Source organism: Acanthaster planci, linkage group LG06 (genome assembly GCF_054643075.1).
Source record: "Acanthaster planci isolate LZ-2023a linkage group LG06, COTS_SCS, whole genome shotgun sequence".
Classification (NCBI taxonomy): Eukaryota; Metazoa; Echinodermata; class Asteroidea; order Valvatida; family Acanthasteridae; genus Acanthaster; species Acanthaster planci.
The window spans coordinates 10,404,187-10,428,822 of NC_141782.1; the positions used below are offsets into that span (position 1 = coordinate 10,404,187).

The 24,636-nt window shown below is 40.7% G+C and overlaps 2 protein-coding genes across 3 annotated transcripts; one reads left to right on the plus strand and one right to left on the minus strand.

Annotated features, from left to right (window-relative positions):
- Nucleotides 1-94: 94 nt before the first annotated feature.
- Nucleotides 95-10,495, plus strand: edem2 (ER degradation enhancing alpha-mannosidase like protein 2). Its single transcript, XM_022228385.2, has 10 exons — nucleotides 95-325; nucleotides 1,856-1,966; nucleotides 3,276-3,421; nucleotides 4,206-4,331; nucleotides 4,934-5,145; nucleotides 5,796-5,937; nucleotides 6,457-6,581; nucleotides 7,167-7,311; nucleotides 8,417-8,538; nucleotides 8,927-10,495. The coding sequence occupies exons 1-10, from the start codon at nucleotides 204-206 to the stop codon at nucleotides 9,356-9,358; spliced, it is 1,683 nt and encodes a 560-aa protein (XP_022084077.2). The 5' UTR covers nucleotides 95-203; the 3' UTR covers nucleotides 9,359-10,495.
- A 531-nt stretch (nucleotides 10,496-11,026) lies between these two features.
- LOC110975689 (organic cation transporter protein-like) lies at nucleotides 11,027-24,352 on the minus strand. 2 transcript variants are annotated; one of them, XM_022228384.2, is made up of 11 exons: nucleotides 24,233-24,352; nucleotides 19,325-19,749; nucleotides 18,543-18,646; nucleotides 17,352-17,506; nucleotides 16,753-16,921; nucleotides 15,821-15,971; nucleotides 15,443-15,537; nucleotides 15,050-15,258; nucleotides 13,599-13,707; nucleotides 12,520-12,728; nucleotides 11,027-11,956 (listed from the first exon to the last, which is right to left on the minus strand). In XM_022228384.2, the coding sequence occupies exons 2-11, from the start codon at nucleotides 19,724-19,726 to the stop codon at nucleotides 11,832-11,834; spliced, it is 1,728 nt and encodes a 575-aa protein (XP_022084076.2). In that variant the 5' UTR covers nucleotides 19,727-19,749; nucleotides 24,233-24,352; the 3' UTR covers nucleotides 11,027-11,831. The 2 variants fall into 2 exon arrangements, with proteins under 2 accessions (XP_022084076.2, XP_086994476.1); XM_087138350.1 differs by lacking the exon at nucleotides 24,233-24,352 and adding an exon at nucleotides 22,129-22,331.
- Nucleotides 24,353-24,636: the final 284 nt, after the last annotated feature.

The following is a 24,636-nucleotide window of genomic DNA, read 5'->3' on the forward strand; positions in this document are numbered from 1 at the left end:
TTAAACATTTTAGACTCGATTGCGCCCTCAATCGTCCAAAACTTGTGATCAGGTGAGCGTCTGGAGTCCTGAAGTAAATTCCTGCTAGTATTTATCTCTACAAAAAATCATAGCACTCGCTCACGTCACATGTATGTAGCACCCATGGAAGGCGTCAGCATTAATTTCTTCGAGGACCAGTACACATCCAAAAGTCTCAAGAAATGAAGAACAGAGCACTCAGTATTGTTCCTATACATGCTATATTTCTCACTGCAATCTCAACATTATTTGCATGTTATGCTTTGTCATCAAAGTTTACACATGAAGAAATTTTGCGGTATAGGTAAGCATGTCATTGTCATTTCAGTTACAACATGTACAATGTATGTAAAAATCGACACATGAGCATGATGAGCGTACATGTACTTGGACCCTATTTTTTGATAATTTAGATCCGTAAATAAGAAGAAAATGCAACTTTCTTACCATATATTCTGACACTGACACACTGAACACGGTTGCCGTAGTTTTTTTACCCTAGAATCTCCCTCATTCATGTAAATCAAAACCTTGCCCTCTTTTCACCTAATTAATCCCGCAGTTATTTAGCTTGGAGACAGTGTAATCTAGTAGTGTGAGTTTTAAAGTTTAAAAATAAGTTTCATTCTGTTGTAGGAACAGGGTCCTGAAATTTACAAACTCCATGATTGTTGAGTATAAATACTTTGCACAACCTCCAATATTAAGACTTTCGTCAGGAAGTCTTCATTAGAAAGTTTCTGCACTGTATCCTGACAAAGTATTCGAATTTTGGCCTGCTTTCTGCCCAATTTTTCACCAGTGTTACGGAAACAAATCTGGAAATGACATATTGTGCCAAGCAGTTTAAGAACTTGGAACACAACTGGATGATCATGTAGTTATTTATAAAGATTTTGGGGTTTGTGACCAATTCAGTTGGGGCTATTAAGGTAAAATCGTTCCCATTTTTTTCCCCGTTGTAATAAAGTAAGAGTAGGCCAACATTTAAGAATGCATTTCATGGCATTTGCAGGTAGGCTTACACCATCCATAGGGAAATAAAAATGCACCATGTCCACAAGATAATTAATAAACATGATAAATGGCTTCATCAACCTGACCACCATCATTTAACCATGACCATGATATTGATAATGTTTCTGTCTAGGTTTTTCTTAATCATGTTAAATGTAGGCCTATCCCATATTTCAAATCCATTTAATTGTTACTCTTTTAAATTAAATCCCAAGTTCAGTTGCAAGACATTTCAATTTTCACATTTTTTGTGATTTGTGGCTGTGGAGGGTTTTAAGGGAAAAAAGTCTGACATGACATTAGTTCTTAGTTCCAATTTGGGAATTCATAGTGACAGTGGCAATTTATTCGTAAAACCAGACAAAGAAAAGTATCAAATTTTTTAGACCCCAAACTCTCACTGCACATGTTCAGTTGTGTCAGTGCAAAACTTGCAAAATATGTTACTCACGGGGATAGGTCATTGTGTGGAATAATTCCATACTCATTGTCCACTTCCCCAGGAGCATTATTTGCTTAGAGACTTACATGTAGGTAATGTGTAAAAGACTCACCTGTGAATCAGTTGAAATTGTTGGGTAGTTGAACATGCCATTTTTTGGCGTGAAATTGAAATGGTTGCCTTCTTTTAAACCTGTCCGCCTAAGTTACTAAGCCCCCTTTTACGTCTCCAGCCCCCCTAATTATTTTGTTGTCCCTGTTTAAAATCGTTAGGGTTCAACAATGTCAAGAAGTGGCAAATGAGTACGGAATTTTTTCCCACTGCAAATATCCACTGCTTTTTTTTTTCTTTTTCCAATTTCCACTAAAATTGTAGAGAGAGGGCGCGGGCGATGTTCTACCATGGCTACGAGAATTACCTGAATAATGCCTTCCCATATGATGAACTGCGACCTTTGACCTGTGATGGTATGGACTCATGGGGAAGGTGAATTCCATTAACTACACATATCTTTACGGTACTTCTTAAAATACGCTACTCAAAAAAAGTTAAGGACCACTTTTTTCTTGTAATTTTTTTCAAGCAACGAGTGGGATCTAGTTCTTTCATTTTTTGTTAGTTTAGATGGTGTTCGCATTGGAATAAAAAATTTTAAAATGTTTCAAAACATCAAATGCACATTTTCAGCAGTAAAATATCTCCTGTAAAAAAGTATGCACAAAATAAAAAGTGGTCCTTAACTTTTTTGAGTAGTGTATGTACACGTGTGCCCATGATGCGTACGTGCTGGTTTTCAGAAATTGGCTCCCCACGACCAATATTAAAAACAGCAAAGTTACTCAAGAACAAAGCAAGAGTGGGTATATAACCTAGCTGATCATGCTGATCGGACCGACCTCATACCTGCAAAAATGCTGTTCGGGAATGACCTTAGACTTGCTTCAGTTTGGGCATGTGCTGTTAGAATGCTGAATTAGCTCATTGAAATAAGCCTTTTGCGAGTTAAATTTGACTAAAATCTGGTACAAAGAGTTATGTGATTGCACATAAACATAACGATTTGAATTCCCCAGAATAAAGATACTGTTGCCATACCTTGTGATTCAGGGCAAGCTTTTGCATAGCGACCGCAATCTCTGGAATGGACTGGTTCCTTTGTGCCCTTCTTTTTCCATTGAGAACAGTGTATTGTTACAAGGTGTCTCTTATGTACATATACATGAACATGTAAATGTATGTACATGTAACCAAGCAAAGCGTGCCCCAAATCACAAGGTATAGCAACAGTGGTTTTAGTATGGAGAATTCAAATTGTTATGTTCACGTGAATTTAAAGAACTCAGTGTAACAGATTTTATTCAAATTTAACTCGCGAAAGGCTTATTGATATCTAAAATTGGCTTTTATTGACATTTCAACAAATTTGGAAATTATACACGTACATGTATATGCATGCGTGATGTAGGCTTGACCCAAACTGAACACTTTTAATGTTTTCTAATGCTAAAATTTCGCAGGATGAGGAGGAGAGTTGTTGTTTTTGTCTTTGGCTGTCTGTTTTTGGTTGTCTTTCTGCAACAACTTTAGTCACACAACACTCTGGACGTGCTTTCAAAACTACTAAAGACACTAATGCCCATATCTTTAATTCATATACCCAGTTAAGTACATACTGACGCTTTAGAGGCAAGGTTTTTTCCGTTTGCAGATCAGCAAGATTTATTTAAAGTTGCACGGCTTTTCTGAAGCCGCACATATTATGGTCATATCTTCACTTGATCCTTTCCCTCGTCAGTTACTCCTTGACCCTCATCGATGCCCTGGACACCCTGGCCATCATGGGGAACCACAGCGAGTTCCGCCGAGTGGCCACATTGCTACAGAATCACCTGGACTTCACCGAGGACATCAACGTGTCCGTGTTTGAAACCAACATCAGAGGTTAGCCCCTGTATTTAGAACATTGCTAGTTGTCTTAAACTGGTGCTTTGCTGCCGGTCAGGCCTAAAGCATTGCTGAAAAATTCAAGGCGGTGGTTTATCACTGCAGATGCTGGTTTGACGTGTACCAGTGTATACAGTGTATGTAGAAATGCGCCATCTCTTGATTACACATTGCGTATGACATGTATGAGGCACTGTTCCGTCATGCTGCTCCAGCCAATCAGGCATGTCAGGTTGCCAAAAGGCACATTAATTAAGAGTGCATGTCTTTAATGGCTTTCATGCCCACATTTTGAATGCTTTTTTTGCAATTGCTTAGTATGTGACACCCACAAGCCATCTAGTTATATATCTATCCCGGAACAGGTACCATGTGTTGTCAAAACAAAATCAAAGCCTTAAATGTGGGAAACTATTTTTTCCAAAAGGATGGCAGCAAATTAAAGCCAATTTAAGATTATCAAGGTTTCGCTTGGCAGAAGTAAGGTGTTTGCGTATTTCAGGAGCATGATGTCAATGCAGCTTGTAAAATTGTGTCCAGTTCAAAATGGACGAGGGCTGAAAAAATCTGAGACCAAAAAACCTAGACGTACAAAATTCCATGCTCAAACAGCAAATACATCAGTTTCCCATGAAGTCCAGTAAAGTTTAAGAATCCTAAATCTTAAATTGAAACATATAAAGTAGCAATTGGCTTAGCCCATTGCCCTCTGTTTAATCAGTTTTAAATTGGGTACACATAGTTCGTCCTGCTTTAAACACAATTTGTTTGTTTTTTTCAGTTGTAGGAGGGTTGTTGTCAGCGCACCTGTTGTCTCATAGGGCTGGGGTGGAGTTGGAGCCCGGATGGCCCTGTAAGGGCCCACTGCTCACATTGGCTGATCGAGTGGCTAGGAGAATCTTACCAGGTACGGCAGAAGACAATATTTCATGCAGAATATGAAGTTGGATTTTAAAAAACAAAAGTAATATTGACTTATGGTTTTAATATTATGTCATGAAGGGCACACAATTGCATTTCTCTAAAAGAAACAAACAAAGCAAACTCTTTCAAACGTTGAGGCCTTTCTCACCACTGGCTCTTCTCAGAGCCAACACTTCTTTCTTAAAGAAATTGTTGGCATGGCATACCCGCAATCAACACATTGTTGTACATTTATGCAAAGCTTTAAACAACACCCAAATTGGACTGTTAATTGAAAAAATATTCACTCTAATCTCAAATTGAATTCATAAATTTGCCAGAGTACTATTTATCTCCTCTGGTGTGCAAAAAGCTCTGCCACATGACAGTAGATGATTGTACATGTACATATACATGTATTGTGATTTCCATTGTGTTGAAAAAGCAGCATGAAGATGTCTTTGCCATGAATTTTAATTCACCCTGTATTGAATTGAACATCAAGGCAATAAGCAGGATAAATTAAAAGAAAGTTCTTCCTCCAACTCTACCCAAGTTTCCCTGAGTTTCTCCCTCCAAAATTTTCTGCATCGCCCATCGTTGCAGCCTTTGACACCCCAACCGGTATGCCTTACGGCACAGTCAACCTTGCCTATGGTGTCCCCCCGAGAGAGACCCCGGTCACCTGCACGGCGTGCGTGGGGACGTACATCGTGGAGTTTGGCTCCTTGAGCAGACTTACTGGAGATCCCATCTTTGAGGAAGCGGCTCTCAAAGCTCTGAATGCACTGTGGCAGTGCCGATCAGACATAGGATTGGTAGGAATATTGCTTGTCCTTCCGTGTTGGAAATCATACATGTCAGTCTACCCATCAATTCGTTCTACCTGCCTGCAGTCATAACTGATTGTTAAACGCACTTTTTTCAGAATGATGCTTGGTGAGAGCATTTACTCATCTTTACTGGACATGATTTGTTTTTTTTTGTGAGGAAAAAATGATCAAAATTTATGAATTGGTATTTCTTTAAACTATCAGTATCTTTGCTGTATTTTGTTTCTTCTTCCTAGTGGTTATTTGTTGACATGGTAGAATTAAATACAGGTTTATGATTTAGCTACACTTCATCATTGGGAAATGATCACAGCCAAATGATCTGGAGCGATAATTTTTATATTGCTTGTTATTAAATTCAACGATAGAGTAAGGATTCCAGCTTGCTCCATACGCAAGCTCCATACGCAAGCAAGCTAATGCATTTCCCTGCGTAAAACAAAAGCAGAAATACTCATTTGCCGAGCAGAAAACAATAAAGTGCAGTCACAAGTAACATGCCTACCTTCAGTTGGTTACAGAAATATTTGATCTATTGCATATTTGAAGCATTGGAGTGTGTGTGTGTTTACAACGCACAGCTCCTCATTTTAACAACCATCCTGAATGTGTCCTTTGTTGTTTGGCAACCTCAGTTAGGCAACCACATCGACGTCCTGACAAAGAAGTGGACCGCGATGGATTCTGGGATAGGCGCAGGCGTAGACTCGCTACTTGAGTACCTTGTCAAGGGAGGCTTGTTGCTAGGGAACACAGACTTGCTGGACAAGTTCTGGGGTAACTTTCATGCTTGCTTTTTGCACTTCTTTCCAAATTTAGATTCCCCAACAACTTGCAGACTGTCTTTCAAGTCATGTATCAGTACTTGATATGAACTGGGTGTCCAGCTTGCACGTTAAATCGCCCGACACTGTTTTTAACCAGCATGAAAAATATTATCAGGTATTGAATCTGCCCTGAGTTGAAGTGCACCCCCAAGCGGCGGAAGAAAGACAGACAGAAGTAAGTTTTCCAAGCGGGGGGTTGCTCACATTCTGCGTGTACGCAAAGACTATACATTAAGGAATAAATTCGTAACACGTACTCAAATGAGTACTTAAAAAAAACACGTCCTCTTTTGTTTCTCTCGGAGCAGATGGCATTTTTAACCAAAGTGCTTCACATTTGCAGCAGTGGAATTGACATCGAATAATGTCTGCTTTGCAGTCATTCAATCATGCAAAATGCCAGAAACTTGGAGCCTTTTTGTATTGTGAAGATTTTGCCATTGTGTCGTCTCTCCTTTATTTGTTTCAGAATACGAGAAGTTAATTAAACAGCTCATGAAAAGGGATGACTGGTACATGTGGGTCAACATGAAGAAAGGTCAGATCACCATGCCTGTATTCCAGTCACTGGAGGCATTTTGGCCTGGAGTACAGGTAAGAATCACATATTGTACACCAGTTGTAGACGGGCTACCAGCTAATGTAAATATGCAAATTGTCAGTACACTCTCCTAAGTTAGAAAGAACACTCTTTGTTCTGATGGTGTCATTTGGAAGTGTAATACTTCTGCTACCTGTCAACATTGCTAGCCCCGGGGGGAGGCAACAGGAGCTTCCCCCCCCCCGAAAAACAAGGCCACTTTTTTGTTTTTGAAATACAAGGAAAGGATGATTTTTGTTTCTTTTTTTATTTCCCTCTCAAAGTGTTTAAAAATGCACCAATTTTAGATTTCTCACCCCAAGAAAGGCTGTAATAGGTTTTAAAATCCCACACTCTTCCTCCCCCCCCCATAAAAATTTTAAAACCCCCAAAAATTAAATTCCAAATCTGCGCTTGCCTGCTAACAGTACCTTGTTTGGATGAGAGAAAGACGGGCCAAGTTTTTCTCCTGTCCATTGCTTGCCACTTGTACTTGAAGCGGGCGGACACACGAAATGCAAGCGTGCTCGTTCCTGCCACGACTGCAAGCAAGACACAGGGAATTTCTCTCAGAGCATTGTTTCTCTCTTCCCTTTAAGAGTCTACTGGGCCAAACTGACGAAGCCATAAAGACACTGCACAACTACCACCAGGTCTGGCGTCAGTTAGGCTTCACGCCGGAGTTCTATAACATTGTGACAAGCAAGGTCATCGACAAAAGAGAAGGTTACCCGTTGAGACCAGGTATTATCTATTTTGTGACGAGCCAACCAGTGCACATTTTTTTTTTCACAAAATGCATGCTGCTGCACAAGTTATCTTGCTTCAGTTTTTTTAGCCTATAAATTCCGGCGAGGCAGTGGCCCTAACATTGTTAAATTCACTCATGAAACTTACTGTTACATTTAGCAATATACTTTATGCAATCATGATGCGGTTGCATCAATTTCTACATTCAAATGGGGGGGAACAGATCAAATTCAAACATCGTCATTGAACCAAAAAGATATTTTTCAGAACACCAGCAATTAATGTAACAGAATCCAACATCTAGAACGGCACTTGCCCCAAACTGTCCTAACTATAGACACAGGAACATCGTAAATGTTAGACTGTGTAAGGTCATGAATGGACCCATACTGCTACTTTGCTCCGTTATTTCCCATCCTCTCCACATAGTTTTTTTCAAATTTTTTGGCACTTCCCTTGAAGCACAAACCCGCTTTCCTTCTCAAAACAGATCCTTGGTCCCTTACCTTACTACATTCATTTGGAACACAATGAAATCTTCCCAAAGACTGATTTGAAAAATACTGTCACGGGTTCACCGTTGAAACAGGCAAATAAAAGGGCAGTCACACAGATCTGTACTTCACAGCTGGTTTAATTCCGGGCACAGATCCGAATGGTGCAAGGTCAGAACACAAACTCTCTATCTACAATCTAGCGTGGCTATTTATACAGGTTGGGCTTGCTTTTACAGAGAATTAAGAACAAAACATTCCATCATAACATGTACTAATAAGTCACATAAGGTAGAACAAAACAGCGTGCCGCGTAGCGAACATTAGTGTCTCACGCTCACCGCAAGAGGGTGCTAGCATAACCAAGCAAGCAAGTGCGCGCTGTTTACATGTGGTTCTGTTAGCGCGCATGCAGTGGTAACTCAGCTGTGCACTGTCAATGCACTCTGAAGTGGCGAAGACGCGAGCGAATAATTGCAGAGCGCGCTGTCAGGTAACAATACCTGAAATAACCAATAATCATTAACTAATAATCAATCAATAGTTCATGTTGAGTAATTTCACAACAATACTAAACAGTTTATGGTAATTTTCTTGCCTGACAGAGTTAATAGAAAGTGTGATGGTCCTGTACCAAGCCACCAAGGATCCCTACCTCCTGGAAGTAGGACGGGATATCCTAACATCGATAGAAACCAGTGCCTGGACACCTTGCGGATATGCCAGTGTAAGTTTGGTAACATTGCTCAACGACATCCATGAAGTTCTGCTTGCGGGGTATTTCAGTGCTGACAGGAAGGTCTGAGCTTGCGCGGCTTTTATGGCTGTCACACATGAGCTTTAAATGATCACATGCATATCATTGCTCAAAGTATGGGGACATTCAGTCATTTGGTTTTGTATTCAAAATGTGCATCTTAGAACTCAATATCCTGTGTGCTTGGGTAGGACTTGAAACAAGATTAAAGAAATGAGAGGCAATGTAACATTGGATCCCCATCTGTATCAGCCATGTTGTTTAGGCTGGACCATAATAACAGAGCTTTAATAAAAGTTCTATATTTTAGATAAAAATCCAACTGCAGAGCCTGTTATTTTTTTCTTCCAAACCCTAGGTGAAAGATGTACGGAACCACAAACTTGACAATCGCATGGAGTCCTTCTTCCTCTCCGAAACGACAAAGTACCTGTATCTCCTTTTCGACCCGGACAATTTCATACACAACACCGGTGGCCGCGGGGACATCATCCAGACGCCCCACGGGGAGTGCGTCCTGAACTCCGGGGGCTACATCTTCAACACAGAGGCTCACCCGATCAGCGCGGCGGCGCTGGACTGCTGCCAGCGAGGCAAGGAGCTGGCCGTCTTTGAGAACATGATGAAGAAGTTGGGAGGCAAACAGGAGAGGCTGGACTTTGTCCTGGATTACATCAACCAGGCCGGCCAGGACCAACGGGAGCTGGGTGGACTACCCCAGGGCTACAACTGCTCTGTCAAGCCGTTCAGTGCCAGGTGGTCCATGATGGGGGAGATGATGGAACCTTGACGGAGTGGCTAACATTGCAAACAACATGGGCCAAAGGGCTTGCTTCCACGATCATTGATCCACAATTTGAACACAGCCTCAGTGTACCACTCAGGTATTAAATCATCACCATTTTCATGAACTAAAAAAACGTGCGTGCGAACACTTTATGAAAAGTGCGCAAAAATTTGGGCTTTGGAGATTGCCAGAGGCTTGTGCATGGACGCTGTGAACACTGATGCGCTGTGGAATACATGTACTTGCGGTTTTCACAAACTGACAAGCAAGCATGTGGAAGATATAACTTTCAGAGAAAGTTACAGTCCATGGAAACCCAAATTAAGCACTTGTGTACCGTCAAGGGTCAGTTCTTAATGTCAACAACAAAATATAAGAATATCTAGTGCATCAGTATTGTCAAGACCCCTGAGGGAGTCAATTCATAAGAGAGTGAGACCGATCAGATTACCAGCAAGGTGGAATCATCATCCTGCATCTCAATTTATGCAAAGTCTATTTGATTACTTCCCACCTGCTCACCCCGCACCTGCTTCCAACGTGGGGCATGTACACAATCTATAAATAAACTAGCAGTGTCTAAGTACTCAAGGTTTAGCCCTGACAACTGGACTAGGTGAAGAGATAGCAGAAATTAAATTTGCTGAACGAACTTGACCTGTCAAAAGCACTACACATCCAAACACCCATTTCCAGCCTTTCACATTATGGTTCGAATGAGAAAAAAGACTTCGGAGATCTTTACTTTACTTTCTTTACTTTCTCTCTGAAAATTGATAATTATGCTTTTATAATTAAATAATTCATTATTGCAATTTGCAAGTACTGAAAGATTGAAACTACGTGTATTTAAGTAACAGTTGAGTGACACAAACACTATTCAATCTGACCACTGTAAGGTAGAATTTTTCAGAGAATCGTGGATTTATGCTCGATCGATTGTGCATACTCATTATTTTAATTGTTTTGAATTAAATGTAGTTAGCTCAGCCTTGGACAATTTGAAGTTTCCTCTCAATTTCTAAGACATGCAACAATTCCACCCTCTATGTGTACATACAGGCAACTATTTATTTTCAAGATGTTATTTTTAAAAGAAATTGAAAAATAAAGGCTATTCTTTCCTTGAAAATTACTGGATGAATTTGTGCCTTTGTGTCAAATTTAGTGAGGCTGTGAATATGTAGGACGAAAACCCTAAAAAAGCTTTTTATGTACCAGTTACACTCCTTATTTTAAGGAGTGTGACTGGTACATAATTAAAACTGAATAAGTAAAATCTTTAAGACAAAATGTCTAAACTCAGCAAATCTTCCAGTAAGAGCAAGCGCAAGACCAACTGTCGACCATCACCGTCTCCATCCAGCTCCGAACTGCGGTCAGAAACCAGCTAAAAATACCTCCAGTGATGAGCACATGTAGTCATTACTCCAATCACTGGAACTAGACACCCTGAACCATCCACCAACACAAACAAAGTCTCCCACTGCCTATCGGATGAACACTTTTAACAGGTGAAAGCCCTATCATGATGACATATTCACGTGGTACGGTGCACTCTTAATGATCGAGAATCTGCAAGAACTATAAATTTCGTCACATGAAGTGAAGGAAAGTATGTCTTCCTGCAGGGGCGTAATGGAAGCACAAAATATATACACTGTACATATGTAAATGTTAATGATGAAGTCTTCGTGTTTAATGTGTGTCTCTAACTACGGCAATACACATCAGATTACATCTAAATAAAGAAAAGCTTACCTCTAAAATAAAGAAAAGCAGAAAAGCTTTAGTTCCGCTCTGTGAACAGGCGGACCTCTTCGGTTAGTTTGTTGCTCTTGTGAGCGTAAAAGGGGACGAGGAACTTGGGAATGCAGAAGCCGATAGGGCCGTTGAGGACAACACAGTGGGAACAATAGCGCAGAAAGAGGACCGCTGAAACACCTGTCAACCATTCTGAGTCTTTGTAACGTGCAGCTTGGAAGGGGAGGTTCAGCCCACATAGTTGAATGGAAGTTGTCTAACTGCATGAACATTAAGTACCTCACGTTTGACTCGTATACGACCATGAAAGCCTGAGCACAAAGTATCACAAAGGATATTTCAATATCATAAACAGGTAAATGTATCTCAATGAGAAAAGGAACCATGACCACACAAAATGAACTTGAATAATGGCCTCTAAAAGGCTTCGACAAAAGTATGGAAGCATAAAACAATTAAAATATTCAAATGAACTGAATATGAAAATATATTTAAGGATCGGTCAAACTGTAGAATCAGTATTATGTACAACCATATACCAGAGAAGAGAAAGACAGGAAAAGTTAATCTCACTACATCGAAAGTGAGTTTAAGCTTTGGAAAAGCTGGGCCTATGGGACAAATACTCTTTCCTGTTGTTAGAAATGCCTTCGGAGAAAACTAGCCGACACACAGACGTTACTTGTCGCGTAACAAACCGACTTAAACAATTTCAAACAGACACGGTCTCATCAGAGTGTTTGTCGAGCGTCGACAGAGGCATGTAGTTGGTAAGATGGGTAGCGGTGGTGGTGGCATCCGGGTCACTCTTGCTGAACAGATGAAATCCCTGGCCCTCTGCAAGAAAGGGTTGTAACCGAACAGAATATATTCAGGGGATTTCATTTCACTTGTTACGGAACATTATCGTACACGGAAATGAAGAACATCTACCGATATTAAGAAAAACAAAACACGTCCACGTTCTTGGGACAACTTCCAAATTCTAAATAAAACTTTAAAAATCGGCAAGAATTTCAAATCCATTTCGCCGCTGGAATAAAGGGATGCAGTACAGGACGGATGATATACTGGCAACCGAAAGAAACGTTTAAGTTGATGGTGTTCAGATTTTGCTTTGTTGTGTTTCTTGTACATTATTCCCGAATACTGTCTAGTTCTATCTGTGCCATTTATTTGACTTTGTTGCATTTGTTGTTTCTGCTTTTCTGCTGTGCGTTTTATTGTGTTGTTTATCGTCTGTTAATTAAGTTATTTTATTGCTGTGTGATGCTGTGTTGCCATGAAGCTAAGAGATTTTTGCCAGTTATGGCAATCAGCAATTGTCAGCGATTGTTCCCGCCCGAGCCTGGTGACGCGGAGCAGCAACTCATATCAGCAAATACATAGTTGAGACGTACTTCCAAACTCCTCCCCTTCTTCGATACTGTCCAGCAAGTCACAGCCCAAGGTTTCTGGCAGCATCAGCGACAGTGTCCCGGCCAGTAAGGAGCTGCCACCGAAGACACACAGAGGAAGCGGTTCCCAGTACTTGCCAAGGAGCAGAATGATGGGGCAGAGAATGCCGCTGATACGCCCTGCCATGGAAGACATACCCATGCCGATACTCCTGCAAATGAGGAACCACAACATCAGCTCTTTCAATATCCAAGACGTCAGTAGTGCGGTTGGTAGTTACATGATGTCATTCCTTTACTTACACCACAATTTCTCGGGTTCAAATCCTGGTATAAAGGCACTGTTTTGTTTGTATAAGAACCCGAGTCTTCATCCTTCTAAACGTCTTTTCCCTAAATTGCTTCTCTCTCTACCGTCAGTGTGGGACGAAGCTTCATGAGTCATTAAGCTACCATCTTTCGATTGAATTATAGCAAAACTAGCTTCCCGAGGTGATCCACAGAGCATTCTGTTTTCCGGAGACAGCCTATACTCTTTCGCATAGGTTAGATTTACGTCATCACAAAAAGAAACAATTTTATAACACTTCCCAAGAAACTCTGCTTGATTTAAGCATTAAATGCTTCATTGATCTAAACGCACTACAAGGCAGACCTGTGTCTATTCGAAGGATAGATGTGTTGAAAATGTTCAGGCACTTTTCCAAACTAGGTTCATCAGGAAAACGTTAGTAAACTCAACTCTGTACAGAGCAAGCACTTTGAAATGCACGCAAAGCACAGATCACCAGTGTATTTGCAATGAATGCTAGTGGTCGTGTGCACTAGGTATTGGTACTGTACAGGTACATGCACAGTATTGTGGTTACTGCGGGTATAGTTCTTTTGGCCGTGAAAAGAAAGATAACAAAATTAGCGAATGCCACATGACCATCTCTCTGTCAATCAAGACAGAATATGTGGGTGAGGCGTTAATTAAAAGTAGCAATATCTAGACAAATTAAAACAGATTTCACCCTAAAACTTTACTCTAATGTCAAGTAGTTCGAAAACTGCAGTGAGAAGATCAAGAGCGTTCAAACCTGACAACCGTAGGATAAATTTCACATGAATATGTGTAGATGTGGCTGAAAGCCCCGCTAACAGCAAACTTCCCTGCCATGGCTACTGCCACCCGTGCTGGACCCAAAGCTGTCAGAACATACCATGGAAGCAAAACAAAAAATCCAATGACATAATTTGAAAGTTGCAAACAATGAGGAATAATCTTTAAAGCTAAAGATCTTAAATTGCTTTGCAAGTACTATGTACGAGGACAAGTTTAAGATAATGTCTCAATGGGCCTTGAGCGGGACCCAGAGAGGGCACTTTTTCCTCAGCAACGGGCCGGAAGCTCCTTTAACGCTAACTGTGCATCACTGGTTCACGAACGACCAAAAAAGCGCAAGCGTTGCAGTCGCATCGCTAAAATGAATACTCCCGACCAACGTGGCTTTTTTCAAACGATGAGGGGGTTCTTTTGCTCGAGGTGGAGAGATACTGCTTGATACATGTCATTCAAGTTCAAACGTCGACAACCTCAATACGATGAGTTTGTCATACTCGTAGGTCTTATCTTATTTATGCAAATTTTATTCACGGCAACTGAAAACGAGGCTGCAGGGGACTCGCGTGTCACGATGGCTATAAACGGAAGGGATCTTTCCGTGGTTCCCAAGATAACCTTCGGGTTTGTGGAAGATTACGTCAAAAACGGCCCCAAAAGTAGTGGAGAGCAACAGCTTGATAAAGGCTTCAAGTATTTTTCAGAAGCCTTCATTCCTTATAATTATCTGAAGGGTAAGCGTTTTATTAACAGGATTTTATCTAGGACATTTTGTTGAAGTTTCATGCATGCACCATTTATGTCTAGGCCTAAACGACCGGTTGTGGCCACGATCGAGCAGTTTGAACACTTTCTGTCATTTAGCAGGTTACCTTTAATGACAGGGCTATTTCCTTTAGAAGTTCAGAATTTTATAGATGCTAATTCAAAAATTGCAGACGTTATTTCATTAATGCTGGGCGCAATCAATCACGGAGGACGAAGGAAAAGACTGGATCAATCGAACTGCACCAAAGTGCAATAACGTGTACGGTGTAGGGCCAGTCATTACGATTTTTTATATGAACTTCTCAATTAAAGTGCCCAAAGAAGTCGTTTCAAAGTCAAAATCTACCTTGAACAGTGGTCCCTCGTCTTGTTTGATCTTAACAATCCACTGTTTCCGCAGGACCTTATTTTTTGGAAATCGATGGAAGCTAATTTCTGGCGATGATCTTCCTTCGTGATTGCCATACAACACGGTACTGAACAATGCTTTGCCATGTTCGCCGACAGCGAGGAGTCCCGTACAGCCTCGCTTTCAGTTCCCGTGCATAAAATTTGCATAAATACTAAGAAAGGCTTATAGCTTCCGCAACCCACATAACCACTTGTAGGCTAAGTACATGTACCAATAGCCTAAGATAACGAGCACGCACTGAAACTCACGAATGAAAATGCTGATGAAACAGAATACTCCTGCAGAAATGTAGAATCCGACCAATGAGAGACGCCTGCCGATTCGCTCCATTATGAACCAACAGAAAAGGTAGCTTGGAATCTCAACAGCTCCGGACACGAAGGCAGCGATGTAGTCGTCGACACCAAGGGCTGAAGTACTCAGAGACAGCCCGTAAAACACCATGACGGCAGCAAACCTACATAAAGATTTGAAATCACCTTGTTCAGTTCAGTTCAGTTCCGGCATGGTCCTGATGGCTAACAAACAAGATCAGCCTGAGAAAATCGACACATCTTTGCAATCCCTTCTTTGCAGAGCTTCGTTTTTGTTTTTTCATCAGGTTTTTGTAGTTTTATTTAAAAATAAACTACTCGTCTTACCAATCAAGAAAAATTATCAACGTTTTCTTCCGGAGGTTGGGGGTTCGGAAGAGATCCAAGTGTGTCACTCGCCGTACCGTATCAGACCGAATCTCCTGCCATTGAAGGAAATACATGCGTGATTATTCAAATCCCGATAAAATAATGTTAGAATGGCCTGCTGTATAATGTAGTACCCAGTTAATGAAAGTGACTGACAATTTCCTTACTGTTCAAATATTTATGCTACGTAAACAGCACTAAGGCTTGACTCTATTCGACGTCCAAATCGAGGACTTTACTTCGTGGAAAATCAGATCGCTATAGATTGAATAAGCGCTATGGAAAATATTGGTCGTCTAGCCCATGATCACAATTAATTCGCCGTCTACTTTGTACCTTTTTCTGTTCGTCGGCATTTTCTGGACTACTAGTGATCAAGTCCTCAGGAACCGTTGTGCCGTTGACTTTGGCAATTTTACGGATGATCTTCGTAGCTTCCTTGAACTTGCCTTTTGATATCAGCCAACGCGGTGACTCAGGAAAGATTCTGCCGACAAGAGCGGGAAAATGGTTCAATTCTCTTGGAAAATAATATAAAGCATCATTTCCAGACTCTCAGAAATGATGCTCATGGAAAATGCGTTCCTTACTCAATATAGGTTAAGGTTGATGATGTGAGGATTTTTCTTTAAAAGTCGGGTTGAACGGTCGCACGTGAGTTACATATATACAGTTCATGCTTCATGCTGACGCATGCGTGAATGTATTGACCGGAAATGACAAATAAGATTTCAGTACTGTGTACATTTAAATCAGAAACCTAAACTTACACGTATATGTAAACTGTTCCCAGATTCCAATCCATGTTCTTTGGGAATCAGAACGTACAGGAATTACAGGGATGTGGATTTCGGTAATGGCAGCATTGTGCCATAGATGATTTTTTTTAAATCTCATTTTCCACCGGTGTCAACTGCGTATCCACTTCCCAGTCGAGTTTTCAATATGCCCGTAGAACTGGCAGTACTGATCAATGTCAACATCTCCCAGTTATCCTCTGAATGTTGCACGTTAAATAGCAATAAACAAGGTATCCCCCATTCTTTCTTTGGATTACTTCATTGTAAAATTATGAAACTCGGGCCATTAAAAACGCATAGGGTTAACCCCTCCTTAACAAGTCCTAACATTGTTCCATGCTATATGTGTGCTGTGTACATTAATTTAACTCAACTTTTAATTAACGGATTTAATTCAAGGATTTCATGATGGAGCATGTGTTTCGATTCATTTGACTCCAGTCTTCATTTCCACTTCAGTGTACTCACGGGATCAGCAGGAACGCAACGACGTAAGGAAGTGATATTGCCAACTGTAAATGGCGCCATTCTCGTAAGAAGAAAGCCGCAAAGGATAGAAGCATATACCCCACCGCGAAGGCAATCGAGTGCATGGCACCAACCAAAACTCGTTTCCAGGGCCCAACTAACTCTTTTGCTGTTGACAAAAACAGTGAAAACAACACAGCGTAACAAGTGACTGAACAAACAGGTGCACGTTTTACCTGCAGCAAACTATAGGTGTCGTCTAACTAAGTGAAGAGGTCTGTTTCTATACGTTAGAGCGCCGAATTATAAGTCGCATTACCTCTACTTAGGCCATTATAGAAAGGTTACACATATTCTCTATCAAAATAAAATAAGTATTTTTACCAGCCTAACGATTTCGTGGGGCTATAGCTGCATGTCATAGACAAGAGCATGAAGCATGGAAAGTTTGTGCCAATCTCGCTTAAAATAACTAAAAACAGCTGTTGAGTATGGCGGCCGGACAATCTATGCAAAAGTGTCCGCGAAGTTACACCTGGCGTAAGGCTGGAACTTAACTTCCGTTTAAATAACATTAAAGGTAAGAGTACGTCACCCACAAGCAATCGACGCGATCAAGCTGACACCATAGCCACAAGCTGCCGTGATGAACCGCGCAGCCATGTAAGCCGAAAAGGTGGGTACAAAACTCGTCAAAATGGATGAAATGGAGACGAGAGAAAGACTTAGGAAGAACGCTGCCTTTCGGCCAAGCCTGAAAAAAGAAGTACAAGTAGACCAAAGTAGGCGAAATGTCCACTGTCAAATGGGGGTAAAAGAACACAAAACATAGGTCAGGACAACGTCTCTCTCGCTTAGTACCATGTTAATTGGCCCATTTCTACATATATCTATTATGCAGTCTCAATTGTCAACAACAAAGCTGACCAAAATAGTACATTAAACTAGAGTACCAGTTTGGCTTCATGAGCTGGTATTGTCACCTAGAAGGCAAAGTACGCGAAAATGAAGTTTTGGACGCCATAATATTTAAATTCATTGGCAGAACGACATCATCACGCAGCGTCCTTCAGCCTAATTTTCAAGTGGTCGTAGCGAACGCCGACGGCACGAGAGACGTCAAGGCGCATGACAGTAGCGGGAGAGACATGACGTCATTCTATTGAAAAAGTACACATTTTTATCGAAAAAAAAATGCCTTTTCAGTTGACAATATCGCCTCAGTCAAACTGAGACTCTACTTTGATGTATTTATTTATGGTTAGCTATTCTGTTTGCAACTTTTACTATTAATAAGGAGGGGCAGGAACGTTGTTGTATACGCACGTCCATCATGCGTGTTTGTGTGGTAAGCCTGACTTTCAATGTCCAAATTCGTCAAAATTTAGAAAGTTAGGTGTTGCCTCAGCCTGCGGCAACACATTCGGTCAGTATGATTTCTGAAGCACCCAAAAATTGGATTGAATTTTCCGAACTCGACCCAAGAAATCACACTGGACACGCACTGACGCGCTAGCGACACGACGATGTCTTCTCAAACGTACGTCGCAGATATGCAAATTTTCTGTGTTAATGAGATACCTCTCGGGACGGGGCCTTTTCCCCAAAATCTTTCACATTTTTCCCTTCCATTTATTAAAAAAAACAAGAACTTCCATCGTCTGGATATCGTTTGAAAATGTACAATTTTCAATTGTAACTAATAAAACGACAATTTCATGGACCCTTTGAATTTCCCAACAAGCATGCTGTAAACCATAATTGTTTCGAATCAAGTCTAAGAAGCTCACCAGTCAGCGACCGATCCCCACACTAAAGAGCCCACAAGTGTACCAGCGAACCACACAGATTGAGCAATATCAGCGAAATCTTCCCGCTCACAAACTAGACTGAACTGTTAATTAAAAAAAGAAAAGGGATGCAATGAACAATACATAAATATGCCAAAACAAAGCAAACGTAAACAAAACCCCAGAACAAAAAGTTAATATTTGTAGCCGTACACCTTGCGATCAGTTTGTGAAGTGTTATTATTGCATACGTTGCTAGGAATATGAAACAGTGGAGATCGTGTGCTGGGCAGTGATGGGTTGAGCATTCCCAATTGATTTTACTTTCCAGTGGAGAGTGTTCTTATCTAGCACTCCATGGAAAACGGAATCAGAGATTGTAAACGGGATTAAGTTATGCTGTTGGTGCCAGAACTGATTAACTTAAACCTTATATTGGTCAAACAAAGAATTTTATAATGCACCAGAAAAAAGCAAATTACATATGCTCGCATTTGCTCATCCTAATTTTATATCAGGCAAATCGTCCTTATATGAATTGAATTGAATTGGTTTATTACAATAAAACGTCATCACGGCCTATGGTCGAATTGAAAGTGTTTGTACAATGTAAATAGTAGTTTGAGGATGCCAGACAAATAAGGCATAGGACTGTTACGAAATCGATTCGGTCTACACTAGAAGCTTTCTCTTTTTATCTCTTTTGAATTTTTTTTTTACTTTTTCTTTTGCTTCTTTTCATATAAAACGCCAAATAAATGTCGGAATTTACAATAACATACCTCGTCGTTGATTGTGGACTTGTAGCGCGATCGATCAAAATCCCACCCAGCATCACAGGCGATGACATCCGTGGAATTCCAACCTTGATCGCCATCGTCCTCAGCAGTCGCGTACCGCTCACACGAGGAGTAAACTCGCTTCCCGTCGTCGTCCAGCTCATACGGTATGCTCTCGTTCTTCTGTTCCTCCTGACAGGCTGACACAGAGTTCAGCTGAAGTTGAGTGCAGTTGATAGCCTCGCTTGCCGGAATCAAGCACCAATGATCGGTGTTGGCGGCCAGAAACACTTGAGCTAGGAACTGACACGCCGATGGACCTTGCATCAGGCATAGAGCCAGGACAACGAGCTTTTGGTACTTGCCGAAGTGCCCAACGTGATCCAAGATACCATCGTAATGCATTTTGATAGTCGCTATTTCTAGTGCTGTGAATATGAAAAAAACGCACAGTGACAGTCGATGATATCAAACTGGCTTTGCGTTGGGTTTGGTAATTTTATGCTAGGATATTTCGCCCTATACTCTCACTTGTATATTCACTCTTTTCTCAGTCTAAACGCAGACACACACTTAAAAGTGAACAGAAGTGAAAGAGATACACGTACTTTGACATCACATGGCTGCACCAATTAGCCAACCTTGATTTAACGTCATTGTGCCTCATGATTCATAACAGTTTATATACCATACACTGCAAAGTATTTCGTGTTTTAAATGACCCAAAGGATTATGTACTTTTTATTCCGCACACGTCTAACCGTTGGTATAAAACGGGTGTCCCAAACCCAGTGCTAACAACTATACTTACGTGTATTTAACCAACGTACCAGTAAGCCAAAAATGTACTTCAAATTGGCTGATATTGTGTCACCAACCAATAGTCTATCACAAATCGGCCAGTAGAGTAGAAGAATTTCTGACAACACTTTGACCCGATAAGATATCACCTGTCGACGGGTAATTTATCTACCGACAACTAGTCAAAAAATGACCGATGATGGATCAGTCTGGGAAAAGGGAAACTTTGGAGGAGAATTGTTTGTGTAATTTCAGCACGTGACCAACTGTCTCAAACTGTCTCCAAACGAGAGATGAGTGATAAATAAGGCTCTTGAAGTTTGTTCCAGAACATTTTGGGGCTCAATCAAGCTGAAAGCTCTATTGTTTGTGCCTTTTCAAATAATCTTTTTCTTTCTCTTCATAACGACCCTTGAAGGAATGTGATATCCTGTAACGAATAAATTTTCTTGCTTGTATCTGCTTGCCTTTATGCAGCTTTAAGGTTGCTTCTAATGTTGCACTCATGACAAGAAAAAGTCCAAAAGGTTTCTTAACAAATCGCCATAAATCAAGTGACACGCAGTTACGATTAAATGTCTTTTGACTTGTCCAATGGGAGACTTTGAGACGCTGGTGGCAGCAGACACACCGATTTTGTTTATAATACTGATCAGAACCACGCACGCATGTTCGTGACAACGTGCGCATGCTCAAAAATGGCAACAAGGACCGGCATGTTGGCCGCCACCAAGCGTCTCAATGTCACATATTAAAGTCACACAACGCAATGAGCGACTGGCCACATCCTGAATGGAGATTCAATACTGAAGAAAGCGTGTGTACACTGGATTTGGGGTGTGGAGATTATTATTTGCAAACTTCAGTGTCACAAGCGCATCCGAATCATGTCCACGTTTTGATATCTAAATTTTAACTTTTGGATCATTTACGTAGGCCAATTTTCTTTTATTGCTAACTTATTGCAAAGCTCATTTCTAGAAACAAATTAATTCAACTTAGTCATCTATTTTTCACAATGCCACACCCAAAATGCACGAGCATTAAAGATTTAAAAGGAGACATGAAATGCAATTTTTATGACCAACTTTCTTGCAGTGTTACAATGACTGTCCACCTCACAGTGATGTAGTGCCTAGATGCTGAGCCTTGGCTGCCTAAAGACTTGATTTTAGTGCCTTAAGTGCAAAGCCTAAGCCTTGAGGGATCAATGCCTTGTGATTCAAGAGCCTTGCTTCGTCAAGGCCCTCGGATTTTTTTAATTTTTCAGGTAAATTTTTTTGAAATTTTGTTTTCTACGAACATACATGTACGCCTGAGGGTCAGCTTTGAGCAGTCTACAAAGCTGCAGTATTTACGATAATCATATACTGCCATGGAGAAGGGAAACACCCTACATTTTGTTCACTTGTACATTTGGAGTATGAACATTTTGCTGCGTTCCCAAAACAAATCTATGGTCATTTTACATATTTTGAATTATAACCGTACTTGTAGCCACAAGGCCAGGGAGATTATTTTTAGCTTCCAAAAATTATATGGAATACATATACATCTATATGTAGATAGAACATCTGTGTTGCAGACTGCAACTTTGATCGCCCTTTAAGTATGCTGCCTCACGCAGGAAATGGTAGCCTATCTTGCATACCTATGGCCACAAGGCCAGGGAGACTATTTTTAGTTTCCATAAAATTATATACATGTACATGTAGATAGAACATCTGTGTGGAAGACTGCAAATCGCCCTTTAAGTATACTGACTCACGCAGGAAATGGTATTTTGCTTATTACACTTGTTGGTCAAATTATGAGTTTCTTTCTATGGTCTGATCTTGCACACGTCATACAGAATTCATTTGACTTGTCACCAGAGAGTTGTTGACTCCATATCTGTAATAAATACGTTATAAGTTGTATATAGCATGTCCCCCCCTCCAAAAAAATGCAACTCAAATGTAACATTCATTCTCCCAAAGTATTAATGGTAACCAATCAAAACTTACCGTGTTTTCTTTTTATGCTGAGAATTTCATTTGAAACCCATGCTACAGTGCAGATGTTTTCAGTTTAATACGTAGCACAGAACTCTACTCAGCTCAGTATCTGGATTCTGTGGGCCATTTTCAATGGTTTCGTGTTAGTGTTAAATGGAGTATTAAGAAGCACAGCTGCGTGATTGTTGCGTGTTTTGTACGATCTCCAGAATGCACTTTGTGCACGACCTCCGACCGTGAGGTTCAGCACTTCGTGTTTGCGAAGCTTTAATCGAAGTTTATGGTCAGCTAATGGCAATACTTTGACACGGGCCAAAGTGTTGGCTTAAATGATAAAAACATGGCCTTGATACAATCACAGTGATTTATCTTCTAAGTATCACGGATCACGTGTGTTTTGGCGATATATTTCAAATCACTGGTTATCTTGATCAATTTTGGATGAACTAATAAGGTGTAGAGAGAATATTTTCAGCAAAGAGGAAGACAGAGAAAAAATCGAATGGATAACCGCCACATAGAGCGAGCTCGCGCACCTGCCAGAAATTTGCCCACAATGCTTTGCGCGTCGTTAGCTGTGACCCCTTGTGACTTATTTCCTTCACTTAAATCTGCGCAAGGCCACCAGCCCTTGCCAGCGCCCTGTTTGGGCGCTGGGCGACGAGTAAAGCAGTATTGATATTATACTTAAGGATCTTGGCCTTAGCCGAGAGGGTTAAGCCTATAAGGCTTGAGAGTCCATGACTTGGCCTTGGCCTTGAGGATCAGAGCCTTTGCTCCAACACTAACACCTGCTTTTGCTCCAGCGCCACCGCATGCTTTGTAATAGAAATCCAAGAGAGAAACTTAAATATTTAGGGTTTTTATGCAAAGGTAATTTCCATGTTCAATATTGAAAGCAAGACGCCATATAAAGCTGAACAATAGTGTCTCCATAGCTCTATATAGATGTGTTTCTCGCTTTTCCATATTTTTCTTGAAAAAACTCCAACTTGCTACTTTATAGAGTTGATCAGATTGTTTTTAAAAAGAATATTTGGCCCGTTTGCTTAGTGTGTGAAAGATATTTTTCTGTACTTTGTGTATCCTCTCTTGACAAGGAGCGCCTTGTGTGACCACAAAAAAAATATATAGGCCTGTATTTATACCGGCTATATTGACACCAATCATGCTTCAGAGCCACCATATACACAAAACAAGACCCGGCGCATAGGGTGCACCTACAACGTCCTTCACCCCTATATCTTATTGTTGACATCTATTGTGGGAATTATATTCCGCGCTTGTGCACGATGTAATAGGCTACAGTTAAGGAATTCTTCATTTTACATCGGCAGGTTGACTGTATTGGCCACCGGACAAAACCCCAGACAATAAATAGACCAAACCATTGTTCGGGGCTCTCCTTACTGACACTTCGGCTTTGTCCCGATACTCAACTCAGACTTGTGTAATTTTGTGGTGATATAGGCATGTGTAGTCTCGAATTATTAAAATAGATAGATTAAATTAGCCTATAGGTGCCTCGAAAACAGCGTTCGGATTCATGGGTAAGCCTAACAAATGAAAGAATAAAAACAAAAACCTAAGCCCTTGCTATTATACAACGCAGATGATTAACTCAAGTATACATACGTACATCCAAAAGTTGTGAATATGTTCGAAATAGATTTCTGCGGAGTTAACAATATTTCTGGTCATGGTGGCTTGTTTCTATGTGTGACATATGTTCACAGTGTATGTACAATTATGTTACACCATATGCCGAAATATTAATGTGAAATGTTAACCTATGTTAGCCTGTAGGTGCCTCGAAAACAGCGTTTAGATCATGGGTAGGCCTAACGACTGAATAAAAACAAGATTTCAAGCCCCCCTGCTATAATAAACCGCAGATGAATAACTCAGGGAGGTATTCACGGAATACATAATGTACATCCAAAAATTGTGAATATATTCGAAATACATTCCTGCAGAGTTAACAATATTTCTGGTCATGGTGGCTTGTGCCCAAAATATATCACGTGACAGCAGATGATACCAAACCAAACCCCACTACTAAAACAGAATAGACAGAGGTGTATTTAAAAACTAAATCTAAGCTGTGGCTCACCTCAGGTGCGTGCGCTGCCTGCCGACGCAGGACTCCACTGAATTTGAATAACAGTGAACAGAAGTAGGCCTAGGCCGGTAGTAGATGGATGGCATAAATGAAATGGAAGCCGCTTTAAACTCCACGAACACAGACGAAATTATATAATGTAGACTATGGCACGCAAAACGTTGCAAAATTTAATGTTTCATTTCTATGTGTGAGATATGTTTACAGTGTGTGTACAATTATGTCACACTATATGGCCAAATATTAATGTGAAATGTTCAGTATGTGCGATTTCCTACAATGTGCGATGTTATTATGAGCAATGTTTAATTGTGTGCGCGTGGCTTCTTTAGCAAGCGACACTTAAGCCTGGCTTCCACATGGTCGTTTGTAACACAGACGGTCTGCAAGACGTC